The 17909-nt window shown below is 47.5% G+C and overlaps 6 protein-coding genes across 6 annotated transcripts; 3 read left to right on the top strand and 3 right to left on the bottom strand.

Moving 5' to 3' along the window:
• Nucleotides 1-854: 854 nt before the first annotated feature.
• On the top strand, nucleotides 855-3441 carry T069G_06208 (uncharacterized protein; the record flags this gene model as incomplete). The annotated part of the gene is made up of 5 exons (XM_056173418.1): nucleotides 855-1047; nucleotides 1111-1640; nucleotides 1693-2038; nucleotides 2103-2239; nucleotides 2308-3441. 5 exons carry the CDS (start codon nucleotides 855-857, stop codon nucleotides 3439-3441), a joined length of 2340 nt encoding a protein of 779 aa, XP_056030276.1.
• A 2366-nt stretch (nucleotides 3442-5807) lies between these two features.
• T069G_06207 (methyltransferase domain-containing protein) lies at nucleotides 5808-6537 on the bottom strand (the record flags this gene model as incomplete). The annotated part of the gene is made up of 3 exons (XM_056173417.1): nucleotides 5808-6007; nucleotides 6060-6260; nucleotides 6303-6537. The coding sequence occupies 3 exons, from the start codon at nucleotides 6535-6537 to the stop codon at nucleotides 5808-5810; spliced, it is 636 nt and encodes a 211-aa protein (XP_056030275.1).
• Nucleotides 6538-7207: 670 nt separating this feature from the next.
• T069G_06206 (prokaryotic phospholipase a2 domain-containing protein) lies at nucleotides 7208-7834 on the bottom strand (the record flags this gene model as incomplete). The annotated part of the gene is made up of 2 exons (XM_056173416.1): nucleotides 7208-7430; nucleotides 7497-7834. The coding sequence occupies 2 exons, from the start codon at nucleotides 7832-7834 to the stop codon at nucleotides 7208-7210; spliced, it is 561 nt and encodes a 186-aa protein (XP_056030274.1).
• A 4128-nt stretch (nucleotides 7835-11962) lies between these two features.
• Nucleotides 11963-13657, top strand: T069G_06205 (major facilitator superfamily domain-containing protein; the record flags this gene model as incomplete). The annotated part of the gene is made up of 5 exons (XM_056173415.1): nucleotides 11963-12049; nucleotides 12118-12196; nucleotides 12265-12324; nucleotides 12387-13039; nucleotides 13097-13657. 5 exons carry the CDS (start codon nucleotides 11963-11965, stop codon nucleotides 13655-13657), a joined length of 1440 nt encoding a protein of 479 aa, XP_056030273.1.
• A 653-nt stretch (nucleotides 13658-14310) lies between these two features.
• Nucleotides 14311-15236, bottom strand: T069G_06204 (enoyl-(Acyl carrier protein) reductase domain-containing protein; the record flags this gene model as incomplete). The annotated part of the gene is made up of 2 exons (XM_056173414.1): nucleotides 14311-14800; nucleotides 14857-15236. 2 exons carry the CDS (start codon nucleotides 15234-15236, stop codon nucleotides 14311-14313), a joined length of 870 nt encoding a protein of 289 aa, XP_056030272.1.
• Nucleotides 15237-16521: 1285 nt separating this feature from the next.
• On the top strand, nucleotides 16522-17508 carry T069G_06203 (uncharacterized protein; the record flags this gene model as incomplete). Its single annotated transcript, XM_056173413.1, has 1 exon — nucleotides 16522-17508. One exon carries the CDS (start codon nucleotides 16522-16524, stop codon nucleotides 17506-17508), a length of 987 nt encoding a protein of 328 aa, XP_056030271.1.
• Nucleotides 17509-17909: the final 401 nt, after the last annotated feature.

Raw genomic sequence — 17909 nt, 5'->3', positions numbered from 1 at the left:
CGACTCTTGTGTAGGAGGCAAAATTGTTTAGAGGAAAAGAGTACTTCGTATTGATGCGTATTCCGTTTAAAATACGAGGTATTGGACCGACCTCCCAATGGGCGGGGCCTGGAGGCAAGACAAGATGAAAGGCTTCGATATTTCCGTATTTCCGCCTGGACTTCAACTTTCCTTCGCTCTACAATACGGCAAATCGTCAGATTCCGGTATCAAATACGGCGAAACTACTGGGATCCGTGAGTTGTCCATGGTAGACGGAGAATTTAGGATGTGTGTCTTGTAGAAGATGGTGAAGATAGAGTAGAAGGAGTCCGGCAGTTTGGTCAAATATATGGCTGTTTTACAAGCGACTACACAGCCTCCTCGTGTCTGCTGTGTCAGCATCGTGATACTTATACGCTAACAAGGATCATATCTAATTGGTGCTATTCAGGGTGGCTGCGTTAGGCCGGTCGTACCTCTAAGAGCAATCAAATTGCCAGCTGAACCGGCTTGCACTCTTATTGGCCCGACTCCGCTCAGCCGTCGTGTTGTGCCTTGGGTTTAAACTTATCTACAACTTTATCTCTCTCAAATACGAAATAGCATCTCCGATGGACTTACTGTGCGAACCAAACTCCCCGGCTGCTCCACCCCGAAAGACACCGTATGTGTGTACGGAAGATTGGGATGGCGGCCCGTTCCTAACTTATGCAGTGCGGAAGGGCATGGCCCGGGTAGTGCCTCCACGCCTTAGACAACATTTGGGCCCAGATGCTTCAAATGAGCCATATATAGAGGTCATTCACCCCACGCCAAAAGAAGAGATCCAACCATTTCTGCAGACATGGCTTTGGTTTGGGCTATTTGCTGAGATGCTTGGCTTGAACGAGACAAGCCCCGGCCATCGCATGATTGAAGATGCCCTCGCTACCGAGGAGATTCGGAAATTGTACGAGGTCTGCGTATCTGCCGCTGAAGAAGACGGCAATAGGTATATCAGTGCCAAGTCAGTGCTGGAATCATCTCAAATCATTGCTGAGAGAATGAAGCTTGTGCCCGACAAGCGTGAGAGATTCATATACATGCGTGACTGCCTTCAATTTGCCAGTTTGATGACTCTCTCTATAGAAAATTTGGACGAAACAGTGAGATACTCGATATGCGCTCTGGGAGAGTACTTCTCCACAGGGCTATTTCAAGCTATTGTGCTATCAAAACCCAAGGTAGACGTTCCTATTGTAGGATTTAGCTGGCATCAAAATTACATGCGATCTGGAGGCACCATGGACAAACAAATGCTCCAACAAGGATGGTGCCCAAGCGAGATTGAAAAGCTACGGTCTCAATTTACTGGACTGAATACGATGCACCATATAGCACAGTTACAGAGGCCGAATGCTAACCAAGATCATTCGAACTGTACTCGTCATTTATGCACAGCTTTCCAGATGGATATAGAGACCTATAAGCCCTCACATCTATCTGATGGCTGTAGCTGTGACCTCATTGGCATTGACGGGAGAGCGACGTCTTTAATTCTCCGTAGTACGGATACTTATCCCATCATACGCTTTGACCAGATCGGAGATGGAGTAGATGATTTTGAGCTGGTGGTGGAACCGTACGAGCCGGGCGTCCCATATGTCGCCCTTTCTCATGTGAGTGCTCTCCAAAATCCACGTACGTACGACGACTCACTAAGAACAATAGGTTTGGGCCAATGGCTTGGGTAACCCAAAGGCCAACTCTCTGCCGAGGTGCCAGATAAAACATGTAGCTCAATTAATAGCTTCGATGCAGACCGAGGCAGAGACTGGAGATGCAGAATACAGGACCCAATACCGAATGTGGATTGACACACTTTGCTGCCCTGTTGAGCTTGGAGGTAAACTGATTGCACTCGAGAGAATTGCCAGTGTGTACCTAAATGCAGCTCACGTTCTTGTTCTTGACGCTTCTTTGACCGGATTCGATCCTCAGGACACCCATCCGGCGGAGTTGATGTTGCGCGTGTACGGAGCATCTCCCTGGATGAGACGTCTATGGACTCTTCAAGGTATATCTCAATGAGTTACCCGAACGGACTTCGCTTCTTGTCAGTAACTAATACGTGTGAATAGAGGGGGCACTGACAAAAAGCCTATACATACAATTTGCCGATAAAGCTATGAATGCCTATGCCTTGCTCGTTAAACTCTGGACCGAGGCCAATAACGATCCGCGTTACATGAAAATATGGCAAGATATCGTGGGTGCAGTAAGTCTACTACTCTATCATGACTTATTAATCATGAGAACACTCAATCTAACAGCTGTGTGATGTAGTACAATGAACTTCAGGGCTTTTTCAGTGGAAGAGAGGGCCCGACCACCAACCAGTCGCCGCTCATTACCCTCCAACGAGCACTACAGTTCCGGACGGTCTCTGTGGCATCTGATGAACCGCTCTGTATCTCTACTTTGATGAAGCTCGACACAAAATACATTGCTGCAGCTCCGGATGCCGAAACCCGAATGGCTCGCGTCTGGGAATTAATATACAAGTCGCAGGGCGGCCTTCCCAGTCGAGTCATATTCTATGCAGATGAACTGTTAAGCATACCCGGGTGGCGCTGGGCTCCTCGAAGTTTATTGGGCTCGGCCGTTCAGGACCCTGTCTTGGGAGTGGACGAGCGCGTGTTACGCTTGGTTGGAGATGAGGGCATCCCGACTCCCTTAGGCCTAAAAGTCGCTCTACCAGGATGTCGTCTTCTTCCACGCCCTCTGGTAGCCGGGCTCCCCTTGCATCCCTGGCCTGGGGCCATTAATGCCACGGAAGACCAAATTATTCTTCAGGATACAAGAAGCGGGAAATGGTATCGAATAATGGATTGGTACCGCAGCAAGAAAATTGCGTCCTGGACAGCCGAGGAGTTGTCAGCTTTTGACAGAGAGCAAAACTATCCTCTCTGTAGAGAGATAGATTCCGGCAAATGCGTGTTGATTTATGACGAAAAATCGATGGTTGATGGGACAGTAATGACATGCATGGGTCAGATCGAAGAGGTTGGGGAAGATTTTGAACACGCCTCGATTACATCTGCAGAACTTCAAGCTGGTCTAAGAATTCATCGAACAAGGGCCGTGATCATGTCGGCTCTCGGCGATGACGAAATACGAATGATGATGGCTTTCAGGGATATGGCCAGGGTGGTAGCAATGGATCAAGAAACGTCTAATCTACAAGCGATCGAGGATCGTGAAAGCGAGGACTGGAAGACATGCATGGCCAAGGTCAAGGACAAGATGAAAGAGGTCGTGGCGGAAACATGGAAATCCAGGCCAGAGGTAAGACAAACGGTTGAAGACACCATCGGCCTTGATATGGAGGAGTACATGTGGGCTTTTATTCCCAAGGTATTTTCTCACGATGTCATGGTGGAGGAGACGCCAAGCGATCAGCTTTGGTTCGTCGATTAGGCATCCAAAACATGTCTGTCTCATCGGTTTTAGTCGGTATAACGAGAAATGACGGGTCATGGCAGCGAGAACATGTATCTACATGACAATTGATAAGAAATTTTATATTCTCTGCCAAGCAAAGCTCAGACTCGTATTACTCCAATGTGATTACGCGGCAATGGGGAAGTGGTAATATTTACGATGCAGCTGAGCATCTAGACCCTGGGGTAGTAAGAAGTGCATCTCAATGCATTATCCCGATTTGATAGAACTTAATACGATATGATGTAGCTAGACATACTCCATTTAGATATTATGCAGAAGGATACGAGATTACGAGAATACCGCGCGCGAAGAGGGTTCTAGACGTCATCTAGTGGATGTAAACCCGGAGATTGTCGGACTACTGATAACTACTCATCTAGTTGTGGCCATCTCTCATCCAACCATCTTTCTCCCGCTAATCAACAATTTAGTGCGCACAACTCATCTCTATTCTTCTACAAGACACAATTACAAGACAGAAAAGGTTCTGCGATAACTTGTATTATGTAATATCGTCTCGCAGCTCCAGGAATACCTGCGCCGCGAAAAGAAAGAAAGAGCTGAAGCGTTAAAGGTTGCACAAAAAGCACACCCACTTTGGACATGGAAAATGCACCGGGGAATAACTCAACTCGCCCAATCACCAGACATTCATGGAGCTCTACACAATTACTAAAGCAATGGTACACTTCCAATTCGACTTGGCCGTACCCAAGCGCAGCAGAGAAAGAGGAACTCAGTCGTCAAAGTGGCCTGAGTGTTCGCCAAGTATCGCAATGGTTCGTGAACACAAGACGAAGAGATGCCGAGCGGCAGTCAAGCGAATTGTCTGACACCAGCGCCAAAACTGTGTCTTTATCACTGCCCGGATCTTTTGATGCGATACGGGAAGAAGCATACAATGTCGAGGCAACCGATCTCCTACAGCACTCCTCTTCATCGGGTGCCATCTCGCAGCTTATACCTGAAAACGCCTTGATTGGGATTGACTCTCAAGACGAAGCGCCTTCTTCCCGCCCTCGCGACTTCGATCACGGAAGTGGTCATCGTCGCAATTCACGAACGGGTTGGCGCCATAAAGCGACCGACGGATCAGGAGAAGAGAAGAATCCGCGAATATATCAGTGTACATTCTGTACAGACACTTTCAAATCAAGATATGACTGGACAAGGCACGAAGCGACACTCCATCTAGCTCTTGAGCGGTGGAGTTGCCTCCCCACTGGACCCAAGAGATGGGATCTTGGAGCTGCGGCTCCAAAGTGCTCTTTGTGTGACTCATCTGACACCACCGACGCTCATCTCGAGTCGCATCACATTTCCGACTGCATCATGAAACCTCAGGCACTCAGAACTTTCCATAGAAAAGACCACCTGCTCCAGCATTTGCGTCTTGCACACGGCATTGACAAAATGATACCGTCGATGCATTCCTGGAAGTCCAAAATCTCCGAAGTGAAATCCCGATGCGGTTTTTGCGGAGAGATATTTTCTCTCTGGTCCGACCGCAACGACCATCTAGTGGATCATTTTAGAAGAGGGAAATCCATGAAAGATTGGAAAGGAGATCGAGGGCTCGAGCCTTCGGTCGCGATGCTTGTGCAGAGCGCAATGCCTCCTTACCTTATCGGTGCCGAGTCCTTGGACTTGGAACCTTTCAGTGCCTCAAAGGGTGTTTTGAAGAAAACTCTCTCGTCACCAGAGAAGCAGAACCCTCCAAATGTATTTGAAGTGCTTACAGCCCGGCTTGGCGATTTTGTTGTTTCGGCGAGATCAAATGGCGATACCATCAATTGCGATATTCTTCGCCGCCAAGCTCGGCTTATTTTATACGGTGATGATGATCCGCTTAATCAAACTCCCGCAGACAACGACCAATGGCTGACATTGTTTAAAATTGGCCATGGATTGGCATCGGCGCCTAGCCAGCAGGAGTTGGGCCCTTCATCACCAGAGGGAGCTTCGCAGTCAGCCTCAAATCCCATGACAGCACCAGTGATATCAGACATAACCAATTCCGCACTTCCACGGGAAGCTATAGAGAGAAATTCGAGGCCAAAGTTAGTGATAAGTCAAACACTTGATAATACTGAGCCTACGCTCCCATGGTGGTGCCAAAGTCCTGAATGTTTGGCGGAACTTATGGAAATGAGTCGGGAGTTTTCCTTGACAACCCTTGGAAACATTGAGATTGATGATGAACCGACCAGGGAATCCTAGCCCTAGGGCTTTTTCCAGTCACAGGAAAAGGGTTAGCAAAGCTCATACAGACTGAATTCTGAGGTAAGTAGTGTGGTGATTATATTAAGATTATTGTTTTTTCCCAGAGGTCTCTCCTATTAGATCTTGACGCACAACTCCAAACCGTTGGAGTACGGGAGCGTCAGATTTGTATATCCATTTGTTGGAGACCTCAGGTGGCCTAATAGCTCCTTGTATCTAGTGGCAGAACTAATTGAATTGTCGATGATGACAACAGCTCCAGGCCTGAGCCTCGGTTCCAGCAGCTTCAGTGCAGGTAGGGCGACAGGAGCCCAGACTAGATAGTGATTAGATTCTGTGGTTTTTTACCAGTTGAAGTCTCAACTTACTGTCAATGAGGACTAGATCAAGCTGCGGAACATTACTCTTTAACGTCTCGAGAAGATCTCCTTCTCTCAAATCGATATGGCGCGTCACCAGATCGTCACCGGCTTCCTTCCAGTGTTGACGAGCCTTCTCGGCTTTTGTGTTCTCTTTTTCTGTGGCAATGACTTTACCCTCGCCACCGAAGCGGTCTAGATTGCTTCCCACTGCCAATGCAAGATAGATGGTACTCACGCCGAAGCTGGTACCGATCTCAGCAATGTTGCGAGCCCCAATTGCTCTGGCAAGCTGATAGACAAATTGACACTTATCCTGATCTAGAGCAATGAATTTGTCTCTCATCAAGTCATCAAATCCATCGGGGTTGCTCAAATACGTGGACGGGAGCGCTGCTTCTTGGGTGAGGGACTCCTCGTGAAGACGATTGAGCAGCGCGTGAACATGATCAGGCGCCACGACGGGATTGGGGGCCGGAGCTGACATGTCTAAAAGGTAAAACAATTCAAGATACCTTATTCAAGCAATATTCTCATTAACATATGACAAGTATGGCTGATACCCTCAACATTCCATGTGCAGGTTTATATAGTAAGATTGGCCGGCCTAGATCGGCGCTTCTATCGGGATCCTTCCAAGGAATGGCCCACTATAAGTGCCATTCAACGCCCTAGGAATTATGCCTGGTATGCAACAATTCAGCTCCTCCTTGGAGATGTTGTGAGCGATGGGTATTTTTCCGCACTGGGTATTTCCCGTCCGCCGAGCCGAAACCGAGACGCCTCTATTATCTGATCCGACTATTGCCAGAGCGGTGGTGCGGGGTAACATTGAAGGGTGCGGGGTACAAAATATTGAAGCAAAACGCACAAGACAAGGAAGAATTAAGCTTGATTACTTAGACATGGGGGCCTGTTCTTAAGGATCTCCGAGCGTATCGTGAGCTGCAGCTTGTTGATATGGGAGAACTTGTTGTCCAATGGTATATATTGGGCTTTGTATACCAAGCATTGAAGAGAGAGCTGCTTATACACAGACACTCCCGTCTCCTTGTTTCAACATCCAATGAGTCCCTCAGCCACCAGTCAAGTAGAACAAATTTATTTCATATTTGGTATCGTCAATCATATCAAAGCGTACAATACATTTTATCCTCTTACTCCAGGATGGGCAGCAGTCCCTTGTCCTGGGCATCCTTCACAGCATTGTTATAAATCTCCAGCTTCTCTTCATACACCTTCACCAAGTCCTCTTGTGACTGTTCACGCTTTCCAGGGGAAGCATCGCCACCTCCGAATGCTCTCACAGCAGCGTAGTAAACATCAGCAAGAGCGTTGCAAACACTTTGGACACTCGATGTCTGGCACTGGAAATATAGACTACAGTTTGACATAATCAGCAAAACGTCCTTGGCCCTTAACAGCATATGTATTGCATCAACTTACTCGGCCTTGAAGTTGTTATCGATGCTGAGCTTGCCGCTCTCTGTGAATCGGTTTTGGATGCGGTAGTTCTGGTAACCAAAGTCGTGGCGGTAGCAGGCAGGAACAAAGGGGAATCCAAAGGGGTTATCGGGTGAGCTGGTGCAGCCGTCAGAGGTCCAGTCAAGGGTGGCTGGGTTCTTGGCATTGCGGCGGGAAATGAAATCAGGGAGGGTGAGGCTGAAGAGATATTGGTCTGTGATGGTTGAGAGGCTGGTCTGACGCCTGGTCAATGCGGCATCAGAGGCCGGCAATGCCAGAACGGCCGGGGCAAGAGCGGCCAGAATAACTGAGAACTTCATGGTGAGAGGATAGTGCCTTTTACTTTAATGGCAACGTTGGTGAAGTATATTCAGAAGTCTATTTTTCTCGGGCTCAAGAGCGAACGATTGCTCCTTTTATACATAATGCCAATATCCAGTCTTATACTTATTTGTAATGCCAATGCTACCGACTCCGTAGATACCTCTCGTATAACGTCAGTGAACCCATCAACTACTCAGGTTAGACTTGGCGGATTAGAAGATGAGCCGAGAGACAAAAGTCTCAACAAGCTTACGCCCATATCATGGACCTGCCCGAAGGAGTATATTCTCATACTATGCCAAGAGCCGTCTCCAGAAGCCTTCTTTATCCCGAATAGTCGCCGATCACCCACGGACGGCTCTGCCCTTCCTGGTTGGGCCCGTGCCGGTAGGGCCCGGTAACAGGAAAGGCAAGGCGCCGGCTTGTCTACATTTAGGATGACGCTGCGGGCGAAGAAAAAAAAACCATATTCCAGACGCGCGAATAATATTACGCCTTGGGCGGGAACTTTGATTAAAATGCTCGGTGGAAACCACAAAAAGGTACAAGCCTCGTGTTAGTGGCTGTAAGCCGAGTCAATGAGGCCAATCCGTCTCCTCACCAATAAACTAACAAGACGGGCTTGCAGACATTAGTACTACCTATTACTGCGACACAAAAAGGGCTTCTTCTCTAAGCCATTTGCCGGCGCTTATAAGGCGGAGAACCCTGTCCAAAACCACCCTCTGTTACACTTAGGTTCTGAGCCAAGCATTCAATTCTGTCGTAATATATATTAAGCCAAGTCAAATGACTATTTTAACTCATAGCCTAATGTCATTCATGCGCAGGTACAACCGAATTTGCATGTGAAAATCGCTTATCATCGCGAGATTCCTGACGCTTCCTCCTTGAACCACAATGTCTTCATTACAAGATCAGGCCAACCCTTTTAGTTTTATTATCATGCCTTGTCTCTCCGCACATTGACCAGTGTATCTAGATAGGTAGTTAGATACCAGGGAGGGATAGTCCAGAGATAATACAGAAGGTACCTCCACTGTATCTAGGTTCCATCAAAGCTTGTGGCTTCCATCATCTCCAATCCGTTTTCTCAGTCACCCAAGCCGCTTTTATTGCCCTGACGAATAGGAGATGGTAGAGCTTTATCACCATTTCCCAATGTGGCTATGGTATTTTTCTTCACTAAATGACAACAATTTTCTTCAAATGGCCCGCATTGCAAAAGATGATGATGGTACCGATGCGGATTCAAAATATCCTACGCCTCTACTACGATATAATTAATCTCCGCAATATATCTAAATACCCTGACTTCCTTAATCACATATACTACTTGGGTCTTTCTACAAGTCGTTAATATATCACCAAACTTTATAAGTCAGGTCTTTGGCTTGACTTGAATTCGGCTGTGCGCCATTTCTCATCCACCGAGAACTTTGTTTATGAGTTAAACTTTGATCTATCATGTTTTTTGCTTTCGTATATGGCGCTGGGGGCCTTTATTGTATCCCAAAGAATAGATCCAAGCCACTTGATCTGAGGAATCGATGCAGCCTTTATTGAATTAGTGCCCCATCGTGCGCTGCACCTCCAAATCAATAGAGCATCTTGATTGGAGATCGCCAACAGATGGTGCAGCTCCTGCAATCTCCTCTTTTGGCTTTCTCAGATTTGGAGAATTAGTAGCAGAATCGCAACGATCGTTGAATAGTGGAGGTGGCTATTCCTACGAAACCTGTGCTTGATCGACGCCGAAAGTACTAAGACCTGATATTGCTCTCGCAAAATCGAGGCGGTGGTCCAACATAGATATACGCATCTTGACTTCTATTGCCTTCCACTCGGAGACCGCATACACCACCGAGATGAAGATCGATGGCTTAGGTATACTCAATACATACCTCCAAGGCGCTTGAGCGCACATTCAGATCTAAGCAGCGGTTTCGGTCAAGCAGTCATATGTCGCAAAGACGGCCAATTGAGTTGTCTATAATTTTGGCTATTCAGTTAATAATGAGCGCACAATAAGCTGTCGATAATACTTTCAGTCTCAGCGTGAACTCGATGCATCGGAACATGTTATCGCCATGATTACATGTAAGCTGGTGACGAAGGTATTCCTTTCGGCGGTGTCTTGGAAGCATGTCAAACAGTTTCAGAACAAAGATCACATTTTATGTAACAGCATTCGATGTTCTGCGTGATATTCATCATGCAAAACCAAAGTTTGCGTTCAAATCCATCCCCGAGGTGCTTGAAGCCGGGCACGCCTTCGTGCTAAATGACCAAATCGCCGTTGGTACCGGCAAGATTCCTTAGTCCCTCTTACGCGCCTGTAACGTGAGGCCTTGGAGGCCCCTCATTCGTCCGCTCTCCGAAAGTCACGATGCCTCTTTTCCCACTGCGCCTCGTGATTTGAGGGAATTTTGCCCCCACGACTGCCATTTCCCCAGCTCCTACCGCTCTAGAGTCGTACAGAAGCGTAGCAACCAAGCTAATACTCGGAAACAAAACCAATTATCAAGGCGCGGGGTTGTTAGAGAGGGGCAAGCTGAATCCCTGGAAGCGCTTTGGGGCCTGTATAAGGAAGTTAAGCTGGCCATTAGACACGGATCATGATGTCCTTTTCGGGGCAAAAAAATCACATCTTGCAGATGGATCAATCTATCTCCTCCGTGGCTTATGCGTATAAAGCATGTCACGCCAAAGGCATGGAAGCAGGGTACGCAGGCATCCTTGTGGCGGAAGCGAGGTGCATGGCATCCATTCTGAATGCAATGTGAAATCTCAAACATGATTGCTGTCTTTGTTTTTGCAGGAGAGGCGAACATCTTATGAGACCATCATGTTACCATCTCGCAGTAAGATGAATGACCTAAAGTCTCTCAAGTTACATTTCAATGCTTGGGAGATGATCTCCGTGATAAAGGCAAAGGAGATGGTGGAGGTTTGCTGAGACATGCAGACAGCTAGCGCCACTCTCCGCTCTACGAGTACTGACATGTACGCTATCCAATCACCCACTCAGTCAGTGAATCATGCACTCATTGTGTGGAATTGTTTCTGAAAAGCAAACGGGCTCGGAGCTGCAGGTCGGTGAGTCGCCGACTCTGCTCTGCATACCACCTGTCCAGTCAAATCTGCATCAATAGACTACGTTTAGACGCCATCTCTCTTTGTCAAGGATCATATGCAGGCCGCCTTTGGTGGATCTTTGATCATGAGCGCGCGTGCATCTTTCTTGTTCCAGAGAGGCTAACACATCTCACATCCCTCGATTCGGGAGTGGAGAAACATGCAGAGGGAAGCCTCCTTGCTTGCAGTCGGAATATCAGTACCGGATTTCTCAAGATAAGGGCCTCACTTATCATCTTACATCTTCTCATGCTCTCAGCTGCGGAACCCATTGATGCAATTGGCCATCCCTGCGTCAGCTATCAATGCTTGTAAACGCCTTCGCAGTAGGGCTGTGTTCGCGTAGTACAGGATTCGGAGCAAAATCAAGTCTTGTACATACAAAGCCCGTTTCTCTCCGTATGGAGGTGGCAGTGGAACCTGGCTGGGGCGTGTGGAAGAGGCGGGATGTTATCGCCTCCTTGTAATAGTGGCTGATTACCGCCCATCATCGTGAGTTGGTGTTTGCTCTTTTTATTACTGTGAGACATATTCATGGGGGTACGGCAGGCTCTCCAATTTGCTAGTATCATCTTGCCCTGCTACGCATTCCGCCACCACTTCGCATGACCTGTCGCGCTGGTCTATTTCTACACAAGTCTACAAAGTGCTCCATGTATTACGGAGTGTACAAGCACTATTGGTATTAACAATCAAGTCTTTTTTATACACAGAGAATAACGATGGCCCGCCATTTTGTGGACAGGGACTTGGGCATCTTGTACCCTCCCTTTCGAGCATCTGCTGTCCCGCCCACCCAACCTTCTTCCAGATCTTGATCCTACATCTCTTTTTGCGGTGAAGCTTTGGAGTATTAAAATATCGGGGTCCCTTCAGCTTCCATAGCATTTTTCTTCTAGGAGTAGATTTTCCCTGATCCTATCCGTTTACTCTGCTCTTCCCTTGTCTACCGTCGCCATCCAGAGAGCCATCCCGAAGTGCCTGTGATGGGCCGTCTATCAGAAAGAGGAGCATGGCCATGGCGCTCGTCGGAGGGGTTGGTGACCTTTGCGGTCGCATTTGCAGTGTTTACAGTAAGTAACAGAGCTGATGAATGAGCCTCCAAAACTTGAACAGAGGGCTAATTGATGTCAATTCGTAGGACGGATTGGTGTATGATCTGGTTATACCGTTTTTACCGGAGCTCTTCACGGGTCGGCTGAAGACGCCTCCAGAAGATGGTTAGAATCAACCTCATTTCATCAGCAGCCAAATTCGAGTCTTGCTGACGTTAGTGGCCGATCAAAAGTTGACAATTGGGCTGCGTTATCTCTCGAGTCTTTCGGAATGGCACTGCTTATCACCAACTGTATGTTGACCAAATTCTCACTCAGCAACCTTGTTAAGACAAATTTATTGATCTGCGCATAGGGATTGCTGGATACATTGCCGATGGGAACGTCTCAAAAAGCCGTCCGTTTCTTGCTGGCATCGGTATTATGCTTATCGCCACTCTGCTCTTCTTTCTCAGTGTAGATCCATACCTCATCATCTTCGCTCGTGCTCTGCAAGGAGCTTCCGAGGCCCTCGTATGGGTGTCTGGCATCGCTTTTCTAGTCTCGCAGGTGGACGAGGCTAATTTAGGAGTGTGTATGGGTTACACGACGTTGGGTGCTACAATCGGCGAGCTCATTGGGCCTCTACTCGGGGGCTACCTATATGAAAAGCTGGGACACTGGGCTGTCTTTGGTGTAGTAGAGGTAGTGATTGCAGGCGACATTGTTCTTCGACTCCTAGTCAAAGAAAAAGAACCGGAATCACAGCAGCAAAGCCTGGTGGACGCAGTAAAGGGACTTTCTGATACAGATGCTTTGCTGGGCAGCTCGGTGGCGGTATCTCACGGAACTATAGATAACATTGCATCGACAGATTTGGAGCAAGGGGGGGATGACGATCGATCGGCACTCTCTGGTACGACCGAATGCGATGATGATGTATCAGCATTGAGGACTCTGGGATGGAACTGGCTCTCCAGCGTCATCGGTGCCGCCATTGCATGCGTTGTTAGGTCAGCTTTGGAAGCTGTAAGCTCACTTCACATGTCAAATTGCTTCTTGTTATTTTACTGACAAACCTATCAGACCATCCCAATCTACGTTCTTCGACATTTTGGCTGGACTTCGTCTGCCGGTGGCGGCGTCATGTTCGCATTGCTTTTGCCCATGGTGGGCGGCCCATTGGTTGGTAAATATACCACCTTGAACGGTCCTCGATGGTTTAGCACCGTAGCATCGCTCGCATGCGGTGTCTTCATGGTCACTCTAGGCTTTCTCACCGGAGATGATCCCACCACTCAGATCCTCTTTGTGGTGAATATCGGGTTCATTGGCCTCTGCATTTCTCTCGGCACAACGACTCAAACAACCGCCATTTCTGCAGCTGCACAGAGAGCCGAGACTCTAAGAAGCCGAATCCGAGCCAGCGGTGTGGAACTAAGTTGGGAGTTGAAAATGCTGACTCCCGGTATGATGCTGAGCGGCCTTAGTACGGCCTGGGCCTTGGGCCTTTTCCTTGGTCCTGCTTGTGGAAGTTTTTTCCACTTTAGCACAAACCAGGAGTGGCTGCATCTGTGCAGTTTCTTGGGGGTCTTGTGCGTCATCACGGGCATCTATTGCTCCTTTACGTGGAAGAAGTGGCGGTAAACTACAGGATCTTTTACGGTTTATGTGTACGGCTATGCAGAGGCCGATTTGACGATTTATGATTTATGAGTTAATGAGAAAAAGAAAACCTGAAACCTTTACCCAAGCTCACTCTGATGATGTCGTAAGACGAGAGAGTCAAAAAAGGAATAAAGGAAAAAAAACAAGGCGAAATAGCAATTGCACGTTTCGATCGTGCGACCTCCGGGTTATGAGCCCGGCGCGCTTCCACTGCGCCAAATTGCTTTTGATTCGCTTGTTGGATGGCGACGCTCGTAAATTGCTAGGTATGGATGGGAGGATTTTGTGGATGTGAAAATTTCCACTCGCAGGTGAAGTGGGGAATAAGCGTCCAGGATGGAGTTGTGAGTCAGAATCAGAACAGAAATGGATCACCAGGAACGCTACCAAGTAGTATTAGTGTTAGTGTGAAGCGTGATGATGTTGATGACAAGAGAATGTATGAGATACAGGAAGACAAAACGCGTAATTGGATTTGATCTCGTACTTCACGACATTCTATCTTGAAACTTATATACATGTACGTTGCTGTATGTGCCAAGTTATATAAGTCACCTACTATAGACGTGACGAGATGGACGAGTTCAAAATAAAGAAAAAGGAGCACATATTGGATTAATGTGCGTTCAGATCTAAAAGCCGAGTGTCGCTCCGCTGTTCCCGTAAATCTCCCCGCTTACATACGAGGACGATGCATCAACGACACTCACATACAGCGGTGCAAGTTCCGCAGGCTGAGCAGGCCGTCTAAAGAAAGTGCCCTCAGATATTTGCTTCACAGACTCAGTAGTGAACCCCCCGGCAGCTAAGAAAGGGGTATAGGTGAAGCCGGGAGCAACACCATTGACCCGGATTCCATCCTCAGCAAGCTGCTGGGCCAAGTTACGGACCATCATGACGATGGCCGCTTTACTTGCTCCGTAGGCAAGCGCTCCAGCATTTGGCTCTATGGCAACAGTAGAGGCAGTGAAGACCACATTGCCACCGCGGGGAAGCAGAGGCACGGCAGCTCTCGTCAAGAAAAAGCTAGCATAAACGTTGGTGCGAAATACCTGGTCAAACTGCTCTGTTGACTCATTGGCAATAGGACGCCAATTGGGACCTTGAGTATAGCCAGAGACTCTGTAAGATCATGTCAGTCTTTCTTATCGTCTACGGGGACCATCAGGCTTCCTCACCCAGCATGATTGACCAGAATATCGAGACCACCAAGGCGGCGATGGGCCTCATTGACAAGCCAGGTGCAAAATGTCTCATTCAGCAAGTTTCCAGGAATGCGTTCAAAAGACAATCCCTCTTTGGCAAGAAAATCAGCGAGGTCTTGTGCATCAGACTCCTCTTCCTTCATATAGTTGATAGCAACGTTGGCTCCCTCACGAAGGTATGCAATTACAATAGCTCTTCCGATACCAGAGTCCCCTCCCGTGATCAAAGCATTGAGACCCTGGAGTCGTCCGGCTCCTTTGTAAGACGTCTCGCCGCAGTCTGGGCGTTGATCAAGGCTAGACTGAAGAACAGGGAATTCAGCAGCAGCACCAGTCGGCAAATTGAGGCGCATGTCCGAGTAACGGGCAATTGGATCAATCAGGGTGCTGGAATTGTCTATATTTGACTTGGATTCAATATTGTCCAAGTTTGAGAGTCGGGCATTGTTTGACTTACCTGTAGCCAAACACAGGCTTGGCAGACTCAGTATAGTAAAGACCAGAGCGCGAAACATTTTATTGGTAATGAGATATTAGATGTTATTTCTTAGGTGATGTTTTGTCTCATATCTTCTATCATCACCGCCATATTTAGAGCATCTTATATACCAGTGAAGCAGCATGGCTTCTCCGCATCGCCCATAGATTCTTCTATCATTGAAAATGATGCTATTCCGAAGTTCACGCCTGTCAGTCCATACAGACATCGAATCTCTGAATATTTACAAATTAAGTCTCTTAAAATCCGGTAAAGGAGTTAAGCATGCGGAATACGGCCAAACTCGACCTTCCACGTCATCACTCCTTACTCCGGCGTGCCAAGCAACTCGGCATATAGCGTGGGGCGATTTTGAAAGTGTTACATCGCGGATACAGTTACTCAGCAGAATCAAGCAGCATCCCACGCCATTACCGATTCCCACTGTCCAAACACGGAGATAGGATAAGCCAATCGTTCAAATAGTAATACCTTGACTGCTCAGACGCGAAGCCAAAAGTCTTCCAATAACGCCTTTCATAGAATGCGTGGGTAGGCTCGAAAGGCGTACGAAGGCTGCAGATCAAGTGCAGATCAGCAAGGTTACGGATTATATGCACACATGGCCTAATTCATGGCGAGAATTGACAGGAAGGATAATACATAGAAAGAAAATCGCCACAGTCACTAGAGATATTGCAGCATGTTTGGGTTTCTTTCCAGTCTACATACGTTGTATCAATTGGCGGTAATTAGATCTCTTCAAATTATTCCTTTGGGGCTGTAGGTTTCGTCGGGGCTATAAACATAATGTAATACCGTGGATCATGTATATACATAGCTCGAGCTGTAGCAGTAAAGGCTTCATGTGCCAAGATGTCACTTGTTTGATGACACGGGATCAAGTTGCGGAATATGCGGAGTAATGGGCAGCCCCTAAGATGAATGTTACTTCAAAAAAGGGGGAGCATATCAACTACGCCTGAGCAATTGTTAGTAATGAAGCGTCTACACGTCATGGGTGAGTATAAAAGAAGTGGCCTGAAAGCCCTGAGAACATATTATATTCATTCAAGTGCATAGCCCTCATCGTATCTTCCCAATCATTAATCTGTCAAAAAATAATTCCCTTACTCTACTCGGAAAGTCAGAATACGAATATGTTGCGGTACATCGTTGCGATACTCGGCGCAGCTGTGGCAGCTATAGCAGTACCAACCGATCAATCAGTGTCAGGTGCTCCTATTAAGACTGTCATCCAACTACAGCAAAATGGCACGCAGTTTGAGAATCTCATCACTCGTACAGACGGCACAATTCTCGCCACCAGAATCGACGTTCCAGAGATATGGTGGATTGACCCTACGTATCCCACTCATACTCGAGTCATCAACATTGAAGGCGACGTCGTCAGTATACTCGGCATCACCGAGACATCTCCCAATGTCTATGCCTTCAACGCCGGAAATGTCACCAGTCAAGGAGCAGTCGATGGTTCTTTTCAGATCTGGGGCCTAGACCTCACACACGGGAAACCTCAAACTTACCCTATCGCCAGGATTGATCGTGCGAGCTTTTTGAACGGCATTGCAGCTCTTGACCCCAAAACGGTCATTGTAACCGATACTAACTTGGGTCTCCTGTGGAAGGTCGATATATCCACAGGCCATTACGAGATTTTCTTTCAAGATCCGTCAATGGCAATTCCTGAGGGCAGCAGCATCCCCGCAGGAATAAATGGAGTGCACATTCATAATGGTTACCTTTATTTCACCAATACAGCTCAAATGAGTCTGAGCAGGGTTCCTATAGCTAAAAATGGCACAATCACCGGTAGCATCCAGCGGATCGCTGAGGGTTTCATGTGCGATGACTTTGACGTGCAACCAGATGGGACTGTGTATTTGCCAACTGCGGCTCAGAACACTGTCATTCGAGTTTCGCTCGATGGACGCGTGCAACAATTGGCGGGAACAGCTGATTCACTTGCCGTTGGAGGTGGAACAGCTGCACAATTTGGAAGAGGGCCGCATCAGAAGAAAACACTCTTTGTTACAACATCAGGCGACCGCTTTTCACCTATCAATGGTACCATAATGGAGCCAGGGAAGCTGGTCGCGGTAGACCTGAGTGCTGTCATCCCATGAGTTATGCAGGAGGGCAACGGTACTGGCATCTGTATCCATGTACGTGGGGGATTGCAAAGAGTCGTTATGTCAAATAAAAGAGCAGTGTTCATCCCGTCTTGTTAAAAGAGCCACTTTGTTCACCGAAATGGATTCCATTTATGGGAAGCCCAATGTCACAGCCATAAAATGAATTTAGAGGTCATCTTGAAGGAAAGCATTGACCAGATTAACTCATTAAATGTGGCACAGAATAAATTCTGAGTGTCGAGGGACCGTTTTTGTTTCCAAGTTGAGCTAAGGAATAGCCAGCCATATCATTGCGAGCAACCTTGATGGCTTCCCCCACAGTCCATCAAGGTCCACGCAACCTCTTATTGCACATCTTATCAGGCCTAAGCTTACCGAACAAATGAGATGAA

Source organism: Trichoderma breve, chromosome 3 (genome assembly GCF_028502605.1).
Source record: "Trichoderma breve strain T069 chromosome 3, whole genome shotgun sequence".
Lineage (NCBI taxonomy): Eukaryota > Fungi > Ascomycota > Sordariomycetes > Hypocreales > Hypocreaceae > Trichoderma > Trichoderma breve.
The sequence above is the reverse complement of the archived record's forward strand: the minus strand, read 5'-3'. Positions and strand labels throughout refer to the sequence as shown.